A 20,233-nucleotide genomic window follows, 5' to 3' on the forward strand; every position below is an offset into this window, starting at 1 on the left:
ATGCAGAACAGCATCTCTGAACACACAACATGTCAAAACCTCTAAGTTGGTAGGCTACTGTAGCAGAAAACCAATAATAAGTCTAAAAAAGACTTACAAAGTCTAACAAATACCTAATAAAGCGCTCACTGAGTGTACACACGCACCCACACAACCACACATGCACACACACACGCACACACACGACACACATATGTGTGGATGACCATGCTGGGATATACTTGTTCCCAACAGATTTCAGCTCTGTTGAGTGCAGAATGAACAGAGTGAAGGAAGAGTAAAATGGTTATAGTCATCCATCTGAGAGGGAGAGAGAGAGAGAGAGAGAGAGAGAGAGGGAGAGAGAGAGAGAGAGAGAGAGAGGGAGCCAGACTGCAGTGGATGGAGGCCAGAATCCTGTGTGGTCCAAGGGCAGGAAGCAGTGAGGGCCAGGAAAGAGTATACACACTTTATACACTCACACACACTTTATACACACACACACACACACACACACACACACACACACAAACGTGCACGCACCCACACACAATGAGAAATGTCTGCCTGTAGCTGGGATGTTTTAAGCCTAATTTTTAAAATCAGAATAATTGTGTATATATATATTTTTTCATAGTTTTTCTATTTTGCATGAGAGGCTCTGGCAAGATGAGAAACACAGGCCCTTTCCTTTACACAGAATTTCACATACAAACTCAAATATGTTTCACACACACCCATCTCTCTCTCTCTCTCCCTCTCTCTCTCACACACACGCATACACACAGACGCACACAAGCGCACATGCACACACAAACGCATACACACACGCACACACACGCACACACAGAAACACACATACGCACTACAAGCCTGCCAGTCTGCGGTACCATCTCTCTTCCTCCTCTCTGTAGAGGAGCTCATAGGGTGGAGAGAACACCCTTCAGGCTAGAATGGAGTTTACTTAGTCATAAATCACTCATATTTTATCACACAACAAACACTAATTTAGCCATGGGAGACACTGTCGGTGGGTGTTAAGACACTCCCTCACAGCAAGGTGCCAAACTCCCACACAATTGGTGGATACGAAGACCAGTGGTGTCAGATCCTTTTTTACTCACATGGTCACATGATCTCATGGTGGTGGGATTTGGAGGGAAAAGAAAATGGCCGCCAAAGTATGCTTCAAGGGAAGGCATGCACTTGTAGGCACTCTTCAGAATTGATGGAGAATTGCAGCAATGAGATGGGATAATTTAAAGATGATACAGGCATTTAATTTCAATTCATACTTCACTTGCAAATGGAAAGAACCAGAGAGGGCTTTTAAACTAAACTATCCTGACAGTTAGCAGTGAGACACAATATTGAGAACATCAAAAATGATATGGTGCTTGACATTGCTCTTTCCTCTATAGCCATGTGTGTCCTATCAAAGCATACAATGAGAATTTTACACAGTGAGCCACTCGACTAGTCGAATGGTTTAATGATAATTAAAACCATTAACCAACACGAGAAACGATCATTTACATCTAAGATCCAAAACCGACTGCGTCCCTGACAGACGTTAGAGCAGCACTAGCTTCATATGATGTGTATAGGAGAGAAGCAGATCTTTCGGGGGACGTTTTGAAGAGCGGGGAGTCGATTTGACTGAGGTTAAATGAGGAGGGGGATATCAAATGAGGAGGCGTGCCACTGTGTGACAAGGATATTGATCGGAGGGGAACGAAAAACTGACGCCTACAATGATTTTAGACATTATTAAGGAATACATTTACATTTACATTTACATTTACATTTTAGTCATTTGGCAGACGCTTTTAATCCAAAGCGACTTACAAGTGCATAGGTTCTACCACAAGTCAAAGCATCACATCCAGAACTAGGAAAATACACCTGGACTGCTGTACTAAACATATAGTCGTCATCATAAGTGCAATTTTTTTTTTTTTTTTTTTTTTTTTTTTGGGGGGGGGTTAGACAGGGATAGGGGTATCAGAAGGGGGGGGCGGGGTAAATCAGGAGGGAGGACTAAGGTAGAATATACTTCAAAGTGTTCTTATGGCTATGGAGAATGGATTAAATCACTTCTAATATCCTTGATCAAAGCATAGTTGCATAATAAAGTAATAGTCTTGTTTTGTATATTGTTTTGATTAATATTGGAATATTCAACATGTATATTTGCTGTATCTTGGACAAAGGGTTTTTACCAGCTGTTGACAGATTATTTTACCAGGCTGCCTAATTCTGGAACTGTTTAAAGGAGCTTCCTACTGTACACATGGTACATGGTGGTACACAAGCTACAGTGGGGCATGGGCATACCAAAAAGTCATCTTTGAGGTGATATTTCTGGATGGTAGAGTAGTGCAACCGGATGTGGATTTTTTGGTTTGGAAGCGGTTGCATGTTAAGAGCCCATATGGGGCACTGATGTACTCTTGTAATGTTGTACTCTTTAGCTAACCTGTTCTTCAGTAAATATATCAGCTGTATGCATGAATAATATGCAAATTTTGAATCCAATCGAAAAAGTAAAGATCAACATTACAGACCTTGGTCAAATACATAATCGTTTTTCATTCCAATACTTTGGAATCTACGCTTTACTGAGCTCGTCTGGTGTATTAGAACGGATTTAAAAACACTCTCAAAAAGTGCAAACCCTGTCTTCCGGTCCTTTTGGTTGGCTCAATTACATCAGGCAAGATCAATCGAGCACAGAGAACTATCTGAATCCAAAACAGTTATGTATTTTACCCAGGTCTGCGAGATTATAAGCCATAAATCGTTATAATTATGTCTGCGAAGTAATCATATTTCCTGGCTGTAGCTGACAGCTTGGGGCAGACAACAGCTCTTCTCAGGGCATGACTGAACCTGCGGACACAATGGGAGATTTACCCAGGTGAGCCGAGCACCTGAAGCACCTTAACTCAAACAGAGGTGCGCCCCACCCCCCCCCCCCCCCCCCATCCCTGAAATGTAGAAACAATTCCAAGTTTAAACACGAGCAAGTTAAAGATAATGCTAATATCCTAGCCATTCACAAGAAACAACCTTTTTTCGCCGTTCTCAGACACCTTTCCGTTCGATATAAAATGCCTCCTCACGCATACCCATACGCACACGTCGCTTTCATGTTTACTTTGCTCAGTTATCTAAGTGTTCGGAAGCCATTTTGAAGCCTCTCTCTTTCATGTCAGGCTGAAAACCTTGGCGGACGACTGAAAAGGTTGCGAGATCAAAGGCAGGGCGCGTCGGGAGTGCTACGGGGCGCGTTTAATCCCGTAATGAATGAGCGACCGGTGCTGGAATGAGGAACGTCGGGCCCTGCCGCCAGATGTGTTTGTCCAGAGGAGAGAGCGAGCCACGGCACCGAATCAGGGCCCGGTACGAGGGCGGGCGGGGAGACACACATTTATTTTTATGAATAAAAAAAGCCTCTCGGAGCAGCTGCATGCCAGACAGGCTGGCATCACACACAGTGTCTCCCCCCCACACCCCTCTCTTTAAGCCCCATTAAAATGCACTGAAGCTAGCTGTGCACTGGAACAATATGTTCATGGGCAGTATGTGGGAGAAATTATTAATTGCTTTCTCTGAAGGAGGGGGGAAAGGGGGAGGGGTAAAAAACAACATGGCTGTAATCACAGTGTGGCCCTAAAACATCAATATGGGGTGGTGCCGGGGTGGGAGGGAGGTGGGGGGTGGTTACTAAGCCTGCCGCAAATTACCACGTGTTGTGAAATAATGCACACGCATAATTTTTTATTTCGTTATTTACTAAAATCAGTCATGAATGAAAATAGTTTTAAACTATATTGTTTATATAAACTATCATAAAGTTTCACAAACTACCATGGTTTAAATGTTACAGCTATTATAAACTCATGCTGTGTGTGGCATGAACACATCTAGATTCCAAACTTCTGGCAAGTCTGATTGTGTGTTTCCAAGTCATCTCATCCAATATGTCCACTATTGCATAACTTTGGAGCCCAAAGTTTTTGATGTATTTTTCTTTTTCTTTTTGGGCTGGGGGGTTTGAGTTTTAAAAAAAGAAAAAACCATTAAAATGTTTTTTCTGATGCCAATGGTATCTCCTTCCAGCAATTACACCAGCTATGTCAATGCTGTCATGCCTTACCCATAATTAAGACCTGCGTTCCCCAGGCAGTCTGACAAACAGAAATTGCCTTTTTGCACAATTGCAGCCAGCCTCGTTACAACGCATGAGGTAGTTCATATGTGCTCATCTCATTAATACCTACAAAATAAAGTGGCCTATCCATGGAGAATCTCCATTCAAAATTGAATTTAGTCTAGAACTCTCAGAAATAGAAGTGCATTATAGATGGTGGAGGTACATTTGTGTTCATTGCATTTCCTAAATTTACCCTGAAAGTACAGACATATTTTCTTTGGCTGCAAATGAGTACATTTTACAAGCAAAAAAGGTACAAATTCATTATATATTGCTGGCTAGGGGTACAATTTTATGTACCCATATGGTACCACCCCAGCGAAAAGCATTTGTACCTTTTCAGGCACTTTTCGTACCTTTATGTCCGAAAGTGTAAGCCAAACCAGCCCATAGGAGTTTGTTCTCACAGGGAAATGTCTCTGCGGGCGTCTGGCTCCGTTTCAGCTGTAAGCTACAGATGATGGGGGAGTTACCTGACTGGCCTCTGCTAAGGAGAGCAAACAGCTAAACGAACGAGTGAATCCTGGAATTCATCTGGAGAGAGGACAATAACAAACACACCTGCCGATTGTTCAGCTTTGACCCCGCGATTCCCTGCGCACCTGCGGCACATTCGCCTCCACACACTGTTTCACCCTGGCAGCTGCCACTGAACAATGGCGCACTGAACAACAGCACTGCCACCACAAAGAAAACTGGTACAAAAAACAGTTTTAGAGAATCACGGCTCATTTCTTCCCTTGTGAACCAGGTCAACCGGATACAGCCGCGTACCCTTAAAAAGGTCCCCGCCGATACTGCAATCACCCAAAAAATAACAACCCTTTAAGAGACCAGAACAAAATATATTCTTAAAGATAAAACATGCCAATGCGTCAAACGTCAAAGTTTTTTTTTCTACATATTATGATGGCACAAGGTAAATCTTGGCAGATAAATTACTGTATTACTGACACCATATTTGTACCAAATATGCAAATGATTATTTGGGCAGAAGGTAATTCTAATAAATGGCAATTGGGGTGGAGGGTTATTCTATCCTGCTGCTATGCCAGCTTGACCAGCTTGAAAATTGAGCGGGCCAAGCTGGTCACAAAGCTGATCTAGCTGGGTATGAGCTGGTCAACCAGTGCTGGCAGCTTCTCTGAGCAGGCAGCTTGTGAGCCAGCTGTTTAAAAACATAGCTTGAGCTGGTCAAACCATGTCAAGCTGGAAGCTGGTGTGATCTGGTCAACCAGCTACCAGCTACCAGCTGTTTCAAAATCTAGCTTGAGCTGCATTTTTTTCAGCAGGGTAGTAAATAGCTACAGGCATAGTGCATTACCCTTTTAAATTAAGTTAATTAATTATTAGTGCCGTGGGTTACCATAGTAAACATTTATTTGGGTGGTTTAGTAAATGGCTGTTGGAGTGGTGAGTTTGCCTAGAAACTGGTGACTGGGGGTTTTGAGGCTACTCACGGCGTGGTTCACGTGGTCCATCCACAGTAACCTTGATGGCTCGGTGGTAGGTGGCCACCTGGGGCGGGTTGGAGAACACAGTGATGGTCAGAGTGAAGCTTTTACCTGCAAACACAAAGGGGTTAAAGCTTTGTGAGTCACATGCATGACAGATACTTTTAGCACAAACCCCCACACACACGCAGCACAGAGCTCTGCTTGAGGGGGCTCAAGGCTTTTGAAGGGACAGCTTTGTGAGCTCTTGTTGGACTCTACAGTAATGAGTGAAGTATGCGGGTGGTTAGAGGAGTCAGGCCTGCAATCTGCTGAGGAAGCAGGAGGAGGCGGGCAGGGCAGGAAGCAGTGGGCGGAGAGCTGGTGAGTCAGTAGACTTGTCAGTCGCTTGCAGCTCCGGCCGTGTCAGACTGGACAGTGGGCCATCTTGCCCCTCCTACTTCCGTAGCTGATAACTCAGTGGGCAAACAATAGCATGTGTTGACTATGCTGACCAGCTGCCATATTCATCTTATTGGAATAAAAATCTTTCTTTAAACCGAATTGCAAACGTGCCTTCCAAACCTGTTCATGTTTGCACTTTGATGTGTTGTTTATCCATGAGGCTCTCGCTCTCTCTCTCTCTCTCTCTCTCTACCTCCCTCTCTCTCTCTAAGCCAGAATGTAAAACACATCCTCTTTGAACAAGACCATGATTCCTTTCAAAACTTTTCTAAGATTCCTAGCATGACACATCCTCCCCCTAAACTGCGGGTCTGATAATTTGGATGATTTGCGGCACCCATCCAAGCCGGTGAGATGTTAGGCTCCAAACAATTTCCAAGCAATCCTTAGACCCAGCGCTACATAATCATTCCTTACAGAGAGAAGGTTGTTCCGTGCTATGAGATGTCTCCAAAACTGAAACAAAACAAATTTGATCACATAAACATACTGGCATCTTTTAACAGCAGCTTAAAGAGCTTAGTCTAGTGGACAGAAAGCAAGCTGTTGGGGCTTAGTTGTATTTGTTATACATTTGATGGACAAAATGGTTCGTCTTGCCCAGCTGTTCCACCTACGTAAAAACACTTATTGCTCTTTCATTTCTTTCATTTAAACCCACGGCACCTGTACATGACTTCACCTTCGCTAAGGATAATGAAGGTGGAGCTAATGGGAATGTTGAGCCAATAAGAGTTGCTGACTCTTTTGTGTGATGATGCAGGGTAGCTTGAAACCCTCCCTTCCTGAGTGATGATAGGTCTGATAATGCTCGACCCCACGGAGCTGCCAGTTAGCAATGACACAGTCAGGATTCAACACCAGACTGTGGCATGTGTGACTGCACTGAGAACCAGCACTTTAGCAGGTCAAGCCCTTGACCAATGGTCCTGTCCTGTGGCGAGGGAGATTCCCAGTCAAGCAGCTTAGCCGAGTGGCTAAGCTGCTTGACTGGGACCCGGAAGGTTGGTCCACTTTGGTGTCAGCTAAAGGTTGGTCCACTTTGGTGTCAGCTAAATAACTGTATTGTAATGTTCCCATACTGCATGGGGCCTGGTGGGCGCAAACCTTTCGAATTTAATTGTACATCTTCCTGTACTGCACTTCCAGCACTATCGGGGGCGGGGGGGGGGGGGGGGACCAGGGGAGGTTACATACTATGTTCTATGTTCAACTACATGTGACATCTCCTTGGAAGGGGATTTACCTCATCTTGAGTCAGGCCTGTGACTGCTACTCATCTGATAACTATTCTCTAAACCAGGGCTGCCCAATCCTGTTTCAACCCTAAACTGCAGCCATAATTTGGCACACCTGATTCTACTACTTAGCAGCTCAACCAGCCGTTGAATGAGATGTGCTTTGTTGGGGTTGGAATGAAAACGTACAGGATGACAGATCTCCAGGAACAGGGTTGGGCAGCCCTGCAGTCAATATAATACATTGCTAAGGCCTGCATTCTCAGAAATAAACTGACAGTGGAGGTATATTTTCGTTCTTCAAGGATTTTACGAATGTATCCTGAAAGTACAATAAAGTTCTCGTTGAATACAAATGAATAAAAAAGGTACACCTTCATTATATATTGCTGGCTAGTACAATTTTATGCACCTATGTAGTACCGCTCTAGCGACAAGCATGTGTACCTTTTTAGGCACTTTTTTTTACCTTTGTATCTGAGAATTTGTGACAGCAACTCTCGTGATAGCTATTCCCTAAACATAATGTCAATGTAACGTTAATAGAATAAATAATGTGCTAATGCCGGCCAATCAAAATCAGACAGGAGACAAGGGAATAACACAGGGAAAGTGTGTCCCAAATTGAATGTTTTGAATCTATCGCCTTCTCCCCTCGCCTCACTACAAACCTCATCTGCTGGCTCACTCATGATAGAAAATAGCTCACTGAGAGGCCCTCACTTGAAAGAAAGAGGCTTGAAGGGGTGGTTAGGTTTAGGGAGGGAGTGAGGGAGTGAGAGAGGGAGGAGGGAGGGCAGATCGATTGGTAGAGGACACCAGAGCTCTGGAAAAAGAGATGGAGAGAGAGAGAGCAAGAGAGACACTCCCCCTTGAGACATGGAGACAAGTCTGGACTGCACTCCCTCCCTCTCACCTTCCTTCTCTCTCTCCCTCCCTTCTTCCCTCCCTCTCTCCCTCCCTTCTTCCCTCCCTCTCTCCCTCAGGCACAAGGCCACTTGGAGCCTAGATCCAGGTACTGGCCCAACCCTGTTCTTAGCGCTCAGAGGAGAGTGGGCCACTCTAGCCCCTATAACAGTACTGAAGTATCGGGGGGGAGGGCATTATTTTTCATCTTCACTTGAAACGTCTGCCAGCACTGACTGCACAAACATCTTTATGTGTTCAAAGAGATATACTACAAGCACTCCAACATCAAACACCACCACTGCTATATACATTCACATTGTCTCAGCTCTGCATTTATGTGTGTGTGTGTGTGTGTGTGTGTGTGTGTGTGTGTGTGTGTGTGTGTGTGGACAAACAGTTAGGGTGTGCCTCTGCATGTATATCCTAGAGTTTGTTGAATGTATGTACATGATTATGTTCCACATGAAGCGTGTGTGAGAATATCTGTGTCTCCAACTTGGTACTGGTGGAAAGGAGGAGTTTATATAAAGCTTTGCCCCAGCTTATAAACCACATTCAATTTTTTCATATTTATATTTCATTATTCCAAGCTTTTGCTGCAGAAATTATTCAAGTGATCAAAACAGATAAGTACGGTTTTAATAGTCAACTCCCTTTTCATGAAAGACTTTAAAAGTTTTTATATCTTAGTGAGACTTTCTGAGAAAAACAATGGATGAATAAAATGAATAACGTGGAAAGCACTCAATGGAAAACACTATTTTATTTCAAGCCAGAGTAATACGTATGTTTATTTGTAAACATTTTGAAAATTACACAAAGGAGGGGGCATCCTTTATCGTTTCTCCAGTGCTAAGTTTACCCTATACTCCATTTTGTCACCTTCACTGGTAACAAAAATGGATCCAATATCTACAAATGCATTTGTGCTCTGCGTCAGCTTATCCCATCATTGAAATAGAGCCCCTCATCTTCCGGGAAAATATCCATTGCCTTGCAAAATGTAAACAGATGCACCTCCAGTAGCACTTATTTCAATGTTGGCTATTCATTCCACAGCTACTTTGAAACATAATCATCAGATTCCTCACACGTGCAATGGATTAATAAGACACAAAGTAACAACCTTTAAAAATTAGGCTGAATTGTAGCGGCTAACCACATGTAAAAGGGTTGTTTCTGTAAAGTAAAATGACTTTGTCTTTTCATGTGGGTTGGGATGTAGTCTGACAGGTATTCAGTGTCAAAAGAATAAACACAGACACCCTTCTACCTCAGGACATAACCTTGATATGACAGATGTGGTTACACGCAGGGTAACCTCATAACAGACGCACAATTGGAGTCTTAAGTAGTTTAGTAGTTTAAATACTCATGACATGTCGAGCATAATTTCACATATTCGAGTGCAGTGTAACTTTGCGGTTGGGCCTGAGTGAAATTCCACCTCCTCGAGCAGCTCAACCAGTGAGCAGACCAACTGGGAAACCAGGTAACCACAAACCAGCCACCAATATTATTATTAAATAATAGCACTGTATGATGAATTAAGGTTTATTCATACATGCATTATTTGGCTCAATATGTTAAATCAATATATTAAATATGTACTATATTGTAAAAAGTACTAATTGTATAAAAAAACACTTTTAAGAAAACCACTAATTCAGATTTTATTTACATCGTACTCCAATAAATAGAACTGATAGGCTTTTATAGTAGTTTTGGAATTTCTACGGATATTATTAATATACAGAAATATAAAATATGTAAACATTCGGTGAATGAGTGGACTGACCTCTTCCGCTCCGGCCCACGAACCTCAGGTCATTGAAGCGGGCCACTTGGTTCTTCATGACAGCGGAGGCGTTCCGAAGTTCGGCCGAGTAGTTCTCGTCGTTGCCCGCCATCACCGTGACAACGGTCCCATCAGGCACTTCTCCCAGTGCCACCACCTGTGTGGCCAAGAGTACAGCCATTGAAGAGGTGATATAACAAACATTGCTTAGGCCCTGCAGTGAAGCAGGTTTGACCCTCTTGCTTGCTATGACTGAGCAGACCCTGAAGAGCTCCCGCTCTACAGCTGACTGACAGGCTGTTCATATTACACAGACCTTATGGCTCATGGTTGTTATTAACCCAGTTGTTATAATAATAATAATTATTATTATTATCCATCCATCCATCCATTACCTGAACCCGCTTATCCTGATCAGGGTCGCAGGGGGGCTGGAGCCTATCCCAGCATACATTGGGCGAAAGGCAGGAATACACCCTGGACAGGTCGCCAGTCTATCTCAGGGCACACACACCATTCACTCACACACTCATACCTACGGGCAATTTAGACTCTCCAATCAGCCTAACGTGCATGTCTTTGGACTGTGGGAGGAAACCGGAGTACCCGGAGGAAACCCACGCAGACACGGGGAGAACATGCAAACTCCGCACAGAGAGGCCCCGGCCGACGGGGATTCGAACCCAGGACCTCCTTGCTGTGAGGCGGCAGTGCTACCCACTGCACCATCCGTGCCGCCTATTATTATTATTATTATTATTATTATTATTATTATTATTATTATTATTATTATTATTATTATTATTATAATTATAATAAAGCAACAGCATAGCAGCATATAATAATAATAATAATAATAATAATAATAATAATTCATCATTAATAATTTCTAAAATTAATATAAATACGTGACCCCTACCACGTCCAAATAGAGTCCATATACTATTACCTATAACCACAGAGCAATATGCATAACTCTGAACTGTGCAACATTAATAATAATCATAATAATAAAAAAGAAGAATGAACGAATGAATGTTACATCATTTCGCATACATCAATAGAAACAAACTTTTGTGAAGCCATGCCTCAATAATGAATGAATATTCAAGGGCTTCTGCCGTGACCAGCAGTGTCAGGATAACAGCAGCAGGGGAAGGTTTTTCAGTGTGAAACAGTGAACCCTGCCCATCAAATGCTGAGAGGAATATATGAATGAAGCTTTACATTATCCGTGCATTCAGAAGCAGTACTTTGCAGTTATTCTAAATAAAACAGGGCTACCAAAGTGGGTGACCTATTGACATCTCTATATTTGTGAAACTATGCAAGGGTCTGTCAGCTTTTTCTGATAAAGATGAAAATAATGTGAATGAGCTTTGGTTCATATTCTCATATATCATGATTTTCTACATTCCACATCTTGTCAATATCTTCTTCCTCGGTACCCACTACAGTGTGGCAGTTGAAATTGAGGCTCACTTGAGTATGTATGTCTTTATTCCTGTCAGGGTGAAGGGAATGTGAATCATTCTGCTAACCTATCCAGCCATAGTTTTTGAGTATCCTAGAGAATTCTTGAAAAATATATTTAAAAAAACTATGGTGTGTGCTTTGTCTGGTGTCCCATGACTGGAGTCTTTTCTGAGAGTTTTTGTCATAACCCTATATACCGCTGGTAATCAATAAAATTATCAATCAATGAAATCAATGCTTGTGTTAGGTTTTCATTTAAACAATAACACACTGGTGCAAACTGATCCAGAAGTAAGCCTATACAATTTTTCACTTCATCACACACACACACACACACACACACACACACACACACACACACACACACTATGGGATTAATTGACACAATTTACAGGGAACAAAATATGTTCCCTTTTGTTTGGGAAAATATCACCCTAATATCACACTCAACGTCTTCAGTTATGTATTTACAGTATTTGACTGGTCACCCTTTCGGCAGTTTGTTATTATAATAATCCAGCATCTTGATCTTCTATTTAGCTAATTTTATACATACATATTCCTACGTAATGCATATTCCTAATCTCAGTTTAGTTGTTAGCTATATATTGTTTTGCACTTAATAAAGGGGGAAAAAAACATTAGTCTCAGTCCCACAATAAGTGCAGTAACCTACATGTATCAATAGAGACAGACACTTTAAATCTAACTTATTTTAAGAGCTACAAATTGTCTAAATAACGGTAACGGTAAAAAACTGTCATCTTCTGACCGATCATTACATTTAAAAATGTGCAACGTAAAAAACGGAACTTCCTCCCCAAAATAACAGAAGAACACATCTGTAAGTGCTGCGCGTCACTGTGCGGTGAAATAACTGTGTGAATATTGCTCTGAACTATGCATTATGCGGAATGAAGTCTATGTTTACGAAAACAGATCCGCACAATTGTTGTAATGAAATTCCTCATTTTTATTAGCCACGCGATCGCAAATTAATGAAAGATGCATGCGTTTGTCGCTATGAATAGCTTGCCTTTCTCGGATTTCAGGTGTTTCCAATAGTGCGGTAAACATGTGCGCTGGCCCTTCTATTTTTAAACACCTATACTTCTACCTCCATAAAAAAGTTAATTATTTATCTCATTCAAAGCATGGTATTGGGGAATAGCCTATAATCTGCTTTTAGTGACAGAGCTAATTAGAACTTTCAGTGCTTTAAAAAATATAATTTAGGGAAAGTGGTCATGGTCATTTTCGAAAAATAAGATCTAGCACCTAAAGCAAAAAAAAGTAGCCGAACTTTTACTTCGGTTAATGTGAACAGATAATGCAATTCTGACGATTTGATTCACGAAGACAACAATTAGCCAAGAATGTTAAGATAAAAAATGTGAACAAAAGAACGATCTTACCTTGAAAGCGACGGGTAGAGTTTTATTACACCTCCAATGAGATGGCAGGATGGAGCAAAGGAAATTTGGACTGTCAGTCCGGACAAGTTCGGCGGGGTGGTCAGCGATGATTTCCACCATGGTGCGGTTATCGTGCGGCCGAAGTCTCGGCACAGCTGGAGACGTGTCTTGTTGCCCTGTCGCTGTATTCACATCGCTCATTTTCCCCGGGACAGGCTGTAGACTACTGGACGGGGGGCTGAACCTGCGGCTCGTGCTGGGATCTACGGGAATGCGCATCACAACACTATATTATAGAAGGTAAGACGGCCGAAACAGACATACAACAGATTTTTCAACGATAAAATATCCTCCTTGGAACGTAGCAGGCAGACTACAGCTGCGCTGAAGATACAAAAGTGCGTTCTGAACGGTGTCGGAGTGAATATCTTCGATGGTACATTGACACACGAATTTGGTGTAAATTTTAATCACTGTTTTAAAAAAGTCACTTTTCCCTTTGCAACTGTCCTGAAATAACTCCTTGTCGATTCCTGACGTTGTGAATACGAGCGCTTCCTTATCAAAAGAAAAAGAAAGAAGCCAGTCTAGCGAACGTAGAACTGTTGAAGGAATTTTTAGTTTTTAGTTTTCACGAAGAGAAATCAAGACGTCTTCGGCAAATTTGGTATCCCACACACTAAGTGACACTAAACACCACACGATCAGTCTACCGCAAGAACAAAGCCAGAAGCCTTTTCCAAGTAAATGTGATATTGCGTAATTCGAACAGGACATTAAAGGAAAACAAGTTAAACAAAAACTAAACAAAAACGTTTACGGCTGCCAAAATATCTCTGTACTCTCAATTTTCTTTCTTCATTCTTCTTTCATATTGTAGCCTATTCAACATGGTATCCAATTTGAAACTGGCAGGTAAACTTTTTCTAATGTATCCAAAAAAAGAAGCGTTTTGATAGGGTTAAAATGTGATGTCAGAATTGCGGTTGTAGGATGAAGAAGCTGAAAACTGCCACAAATTTGTGTCCCGAAAGTGTGGTTAGTCTTCGCAGGCAGGGATGCCGAGCGCTTGGGGTTTTTTGTGGTTTATATACATATAGCCTATAGTCAGAAAGACGATCATTATGCTGATGAGACCCAAACACGTGGTAGCCTGCTCAACGCCCTTCATCAAAGTGTATTCAAAATAAATAGGCTACAGCAATGTGGGAAGCCCTGATCCAATCGCTATGTATAGCCTATTCACTTCTTGACCCAGATGTGTCCTTATTTTCATATAAAACGGAAAAAAACATTCTAATATAAAAGCCCTATAGCCTATCCCTGTTACATTTCCGTGAGCGAATGAAACGCATAAGACTCCCCGGGTAATAATACAGCTAAGCCTACGGTTTTCTGGAAGAAAAAAATCTACATAAAAAGGCAGGTCTTTGTTTTACATTTAATATAAGCATATACATTATAGATAAATAATCTAAAACAGAAAAATCATCCAAGGACCCACACTTTCTACTCATAAGGAGACATTGCTTTAGAAACACAGCACACCTGAACAGCAATAGACTACTTTCGCAGTATTTCTCCCTTATTACATCAGTATAACTAACATACAGAATGCATTCTGACAGGTCTCTGTATGGTTAAACTTCACCCATATAACTAGGCTGCTTATAGTATGAATGGGAGAACATATACCGACTTAATTGAATCGCTTAAATCCTTCTATTCGAGAAGAAACAGAACATTAAATGAACAAACTGCTCGTGAGGAGAAATGAATGACTCATTTCCTTTGGTCTGAGTCAGAGAAAAACACATTCAAACATTGTTCGGTCGTAGGGGAGCGCTGTAAGGGCCGCGATAACCTATTGGTCCGTTTTTTTCTAATTTTGATGTATACATTTTGATTTATAAATATAGCCTACTTGCGTTTATTGCGATACAGTCGTTGCAGCAGCAGCCACAACAACAACAACAACAACAACAACAATAATAGCCTACAAATAATAATAATATCATATTATAATCCAATGATTATTATTAGGCTATTATAGAAGAAGAAGAAGAAGAAGAAGAAGAAGAAGAAGAAGAAGAAGAAGGCTAGTAACAGTGATGTTAAATTAAATGGATATTTTGTTCACTTGTTGTCAGGCTGGTAATTGCACAGACTGGTATCAACAATAAGCACATTGCGAGACAGTAACCGTCATGCTGTGTGCGCTTTTGTGCGACACAAAAACTACGAGACTCGCATTTACACGCGAGAAACGTTGTATTATGTAACGAATAAGAACTACAACGACCAGAACACAGTACTTCCGTGTGTTGTTTTGACGTCAAAAGAAGTTGCTGAACTGCGGCATGTAAGCAAAAAAGGGACGTTTGGAAGTATCAAATAAAGGTAAGGAGGCGAAGCTTTCACGAACAGTTCACCGAGTTTGTGCAAGAGGAGCTGGAAAACGGCCGTGCGTTAGTTATATAATTTGTTGTAGATATATTTTCCACAAATTTGTCATCCTTCGTGGGAAAAGAGCGTGATTCGTGGCTAGTTAGCTAGTTAGCAGTTTTGGTTATTTTTATTGTGTTAATGTTCGCATGATGACGAGCTAATCTGCTTAATTATTTAGCTAGTTCGCTTGAAAAACGCAGTTTATTGCTTAGTTTTACATTCAGGCATATCGTTGGCGTGATCGCAATTTGTGTTAGACGGCGGTGTATCTAGTAGTAACTAGATGCCTGATTTGCTAATACCAACGTAATTCCCAAGCTACCTGCGGTTACATACATTTGTGAATTCTAAGATAATGCGCATGTACTTTTCCGCCTGTAAGCGTATATGCGTTAGCTTGCATGTTTCTTGCAAGCTGTCACGCAACTGTTCTAGCTTTGTTGATATGCTGGCAGTTTGCTAGTTTATTTGCAACCATGATGCACACACCATTGCCATGTCACCAGTTGTAGCTATTTTAGCGATTAAATTAGCTACAACAGTTTTTAGTGTACATCAATATAGCCATGTGCAAGTCCAAGATTATTTGCTTTATTTACGTCATAACATCATTCTGTTCCAAGTTTTAGCTGGAAGTCTGCACATTAACCTCACATTCCTGGTTTTATTTAAAATCCAGTGTGCTGGAGTACAGAGCCAAAATGAAAGAAATATTGTCACTGTCCTACAACTTTTACATTTATCTGTAGGTGTGTCAAACGCTAAAAAGAGAAGACTACACCAGCATAACCTCTGAGGGCTTGCCACAAGGTGCGAACCACTTGTAAGCATCAAGAACAGAATGGCCTAAAAAAAAAAAATTAAAGGCATACTATGCAGTATTTCTTTCCTTACTTTTCTTCTGTGGACAATCAAAAATGCCTCCTCACTCCTCCATTCTCAACCCTGCCTACACCTCAAGATGGCGGAAGCTCACACGCCAATAAAATGGATATTGCTCTGGCTAGCTATGTGGGAAGCATTGTAGCATTGCATTGCAGACTGTAGGGATCACATTAAAAATGCAGCAATAGCTACATCATACCAGTCAGGCAGTCACAAGTATGCTAAAACATAAGCTTACTCATGAAGCATCAATTCATTATCTCTTATTTTTATTAATTTATTTTAAAAAAATAAATGTAGCATCCTCATAGTCTAGCATCATGTATCTACTGCAGCATCATCATATGTCTCTCCTGCTGCATAGCTTGAAGGTGACTTCCCCCTTCAGCAGAGCAGTTAAGTTGCCTGAATACTTGCAGGCTGTGGCCAACCCTGTAGCAACAATGGCACACTAGCACACGTTCGCCTAAGATATGAATTTGGTGAAACGTGTAATGTGTCTCTGTCCAACCACCAATATTGGTCTGCTGTATTCTGTACTCAAACTGCAGTCATATCTGGAAAAAACAAAACATAGAATGTATATGGGATAGTAGTGTTTTCCAACTGGTGGGATCACCCATACCTACCCAACAATGTCTAGCCAGCCCATATGAGCCGAGAGAAGTGGATTGGAATTTTATTCTCGAACGTTAAGTTGTTACTTGGTGAAATATCAGACGCCCAACAAATTCCTGGGCTATCATGGCCAGCCTGCTTGTTAGCTTATGACAGTAGCTAACTACCTGACATGACCAAACGCTGGCCTCTTGGTTAGCAGTCAGCCACAAAGATGTCCTTCTCTTCCTATCCCAACTAATAGGCCACTTTAGTAGCTATTTCATACATGTTTCCTCTTCTTCTCTTGGCCTTTTTCTTTTCAGTTATAGCCCACAAGGAAAAAAGGGTCACGTCAAGAAATGTCCCAAACACTTTTTAGAATAACAAATAGCTACAGGTACATAGGCAAGGCATTGGGCAGAAATGAACACAGTATATTGCCAGTGCATCATTATAATTACCTAGCATGGTTTTTTAAAATCATCTTTTCAAGGTGGAAATCCTGCATAGTGTGCCTTTAAAACTGTACCGTTCTGAAACAAAGTCTTATGGACAGATGTGATGAGTATTAACCCATACCAAAGTGATGGAAAGTGTGGAGAAAGAAAGGAACTGCTCATGACCAAAGCACCCATCTATGAAACAGTGGTTGAGGTAGTGTACAGCACAGTTACATTTGCTCCCCTAAAATGGGCACTATAAAAAGGGATGTAATCCTGACACAGATTACCCAAAATCGATAGAAATACCATGTAATTAATTCTGACAGTCTGTAGTTTGACCTAAACGGTATCACTGTCCTAATACTTTCGTATTTAAGTGTACTTCCAACTGGAAATAAACGCATTAAAATCCGGTACACAAGTGCCGCCTCTAGAACTGTAACACTGATGTTGAAAGTGAGCTATCCCTTTAATTGTGGTGCAACCGGCAGAAGATTGACTTGTGGGTTATTTTACTGACCAGTGAAATCGAATAGTTATAATATCCACCACAGCACACGTATAAAATGCGGAAATCACGATGATAGGTCCGCTGTAGTTTGGTACACTGCAGAGTGAAATATTAGTTTGTGCATGCAGTAGGCTACGTTTTAGGGTGTGTGTGGCTGTGTGGGCAGGGGTCTAATTTAGCTCACTATTTTGGATCCATGTTGAAAATAGAAGCGAAACATACTGTTTCAAATTTTACGAGAAAATGCAATATGTCTGTATTTGAAACTTTCTAATTGGTCCGGACTAGCTTGCAAACAACGACTTACATTCTTAAAATGGCGAGAATGTATGTGCATATTCATTGAGACTGGTTTCAATTATTTTTTCTTCGTGTTTTCTTAGTGTCTAAGGCAAATTGGATCTGGATGCAATACGTTTCCCCCAGAGGGACCTATGAATAAAACATCATCATAGGAGTGTTTGGGCATGACAGAGGCACGCCGGCACTTAGCGAACAAAATTATTGAATGGGACGGTGGAATTCCCCGGCGCATATGGGGCCAGGGCAGTTTAATCGTGTAGTCAGACCGGGAGAAATTCCACATCACTGTCTGAAATTAAACTGAGTCACTAAGACGTGCAGCGAGACGCTTCCAGGGGATTGAGCCAGGAAGAGAAAAATAGGCTATACCCGCTGCGGCCAAATCTTGTTTCAAGAGTGCTGCTTCGTGGTAAGGCAGTGTCTGTCAGCTTGTCAGACGCTGTCTTACGGGTCTTGAGCGAAACCGTAGTCCACCTTTCCCTCCATTCTCTGCTCTTAGGCTGTTGGTACCTCAATGTGTTCCATATGCATTCTTTTACAGCGGATTCATAATATGCGAGAAGTGCTATGGTTTAGAATGCAGTCAGAATTACTATTGCTGATAGAGCACAAACGCAAGATTAAAATATATAAAACAATGTAAACCGTATAGTGTTCAATATTTAGACTTTAGATGCAAGTTGTCACTTAAATCAAGGAGTTTTAAGTGCTTGCATCCGACTATATTTTTCCTGCCTGAAGCTAATCTCCGTTTTTTTCCAGTTACAGGCCCTAATTGCAATGCCTGTTGTTCCTTTTGTGATTGAGGCTAATAGATTGGATAAGTAACAGGCCTATGCTAATGTTTCTAGTTCAAGCAGTCTTATTCGATCATTTCATTTAAATATTTTTTTGTTCGCCTACATTCGGTCTCAGCTTCTGGGTTATTTCTTTGGTATCCTAAACAGAACATCCGTTGTTCCCAATTAAATGTATTGCCCTGTTTTATCAGGTGTACATTAAACTACATTGCATCATCTTTGTGCTTAAAAATAATACATCTGCTTGTGGAGAATTTCCATTCCGAAGAAATGGAAAAGTAGAAAGAGGGGCTATCCCACTTCCCTTCTTTCAAGGATAGATATCCAATAGCCGTGAATTACTGGTTTTTGAATAGGGAAATGGCTTTTGCATTATTTCACTACCTATCTAAAGCAGAGAAAAGGATCATGTCCGCGAAGGCCGTGTGTGGCGGAGGCCGCGGATGTGGCAGATAAATAATTTCATTTTGAAGAGGTTATTGGCACTTCATTACAGTGCTGAAAAAGAGGTGCTATTAGATTACATTTCCTCTCTCGCTGCTCCGTTCACCAAATATGTTTTTGATTTCCTAAAATTAACCAGATCGACTGCGGATTTATAGGATTAATAACTTGGTATAATTATAATTGCGCTATAAATCTATTTTTAATCAGCAACTTTTTGTTTGTGTTAAATTAGCATATAGGCTACGGGATTGTTTTCCCCTGTTGATGCCATCTTATGTGAATCTATATTTTTACTTGCACTTATTTTGCGGAACTCTTGGCAGATCACACAAACTATGGTTAAATAGTCGTAAAGAATAACTGCTTAAAAGTGACACGCCTTTATTAATATTTGAATATAATTCAAACCAGACCTTGCAATCTTTACCATGTCCCAGTATTAAAATCCCATGTTCTGTCTCTATAGGCCAAGATTACAGCAAATCAATAAAATTAACTAGGCGTCTGCAGAGAGATGCTTAAAAGTATTTCATTATTGAGGGGTAAAAAAACAATAAATAAAAAACTGCTCCCTTATTCTCCATAGCCTATAAGTTCAGTATCATGTTAAATCCATGCACATTGAAGCAATCTGAATTAATTCACCACATCTGAGTTCATTTGGCTAAATATGGTAGCCATCTGGCTCACAATTCAAAGCAAAACTTCAGCTTTCATCCACGGTAGGGATGATTACAGTAGGATTTCGAATTTTGTGTTCAGCGTCAGCAATTTATTGAAGAAAGCTGTCTAGAAAGTTGTGCTTCTGCATTTGACACTACAGTCTGCATTCAGTGCCAGGAAACATGCTGACCGAATGTCCAA

The 20,233-nt window shown here is 41.2% G+C and overlaps 2 protein-coding genes across 8 annotated transcripts in view; one reads left to right on the forward strand and one right to left on the reverse strand.

Annotated features, from left to right (window-relative positions):
• The window catches only part of LOC133127313 (runt-related transcription factor 2-like), a 55,518-nt gene that overhangs the window by 17,167 nt on the left and 18,118 nt on the right, over nt 1-20,233 (reverse strand). For 4 of the 6 annotated variants that reach the window (XM_061240143.1, XM_061240135.1, XM_061240117.1 and 1 more), the window contains exons 1-3: nt 12,933-13,973; nt 10,042-10,198; nt 5,659-5,763 (exon numbers count right to left, since the gene is read on the reverse strand). In XM_061240143.1, the coding sequence (XP_061096127.1) occupies nt 5,659-5,763; nt 10,042-10,198; nt 12,933-13,211 (541 nt within the window). In that variant the 5' untranslated portion in view covers nt 13,212-13,973. Of the gene's footprint in view, nt 1-5,658; nt 5,764-10,041; nt 10,199-12,932; nt 13,974-20,233 lie in introns of those variants that run through there. The other 2 variants (XM_061240109.1, XM_061240102.1) reach the window with 1 other exon arrangement.
• The window catches only part of supt3h (SPT3 homolog, SAGA and STAGA complex component), an 85,974-nt gene continuing 80,984 nt past the window's right edge, over nt 15,244-20,233 (forward strand). For both annotated transcript variants that reach the window (XR_009708617.1, XM_061240155.1), the window contains exon 1: nt 15,244-15,332. The gene's annotated coding sequence lies outside the window, so the exon portion shown is untranslated. The remainder of the gene's footprint in view (nt 15,333-20,233) is intronic.

Source organism: Conger conger, chromosome 1 (genome assembly GCF_963514075.1).
Source record: "Conger conger chromosome 1, fConCon1.1, whole genome shotgun sequence".
Taxonomy (NCBI): domain Eukaryota; kingdom Metazoa; phylum Chordata; class Actinopteri; order Anguilliformes; family Congridae; genus Conger; species Conger conger.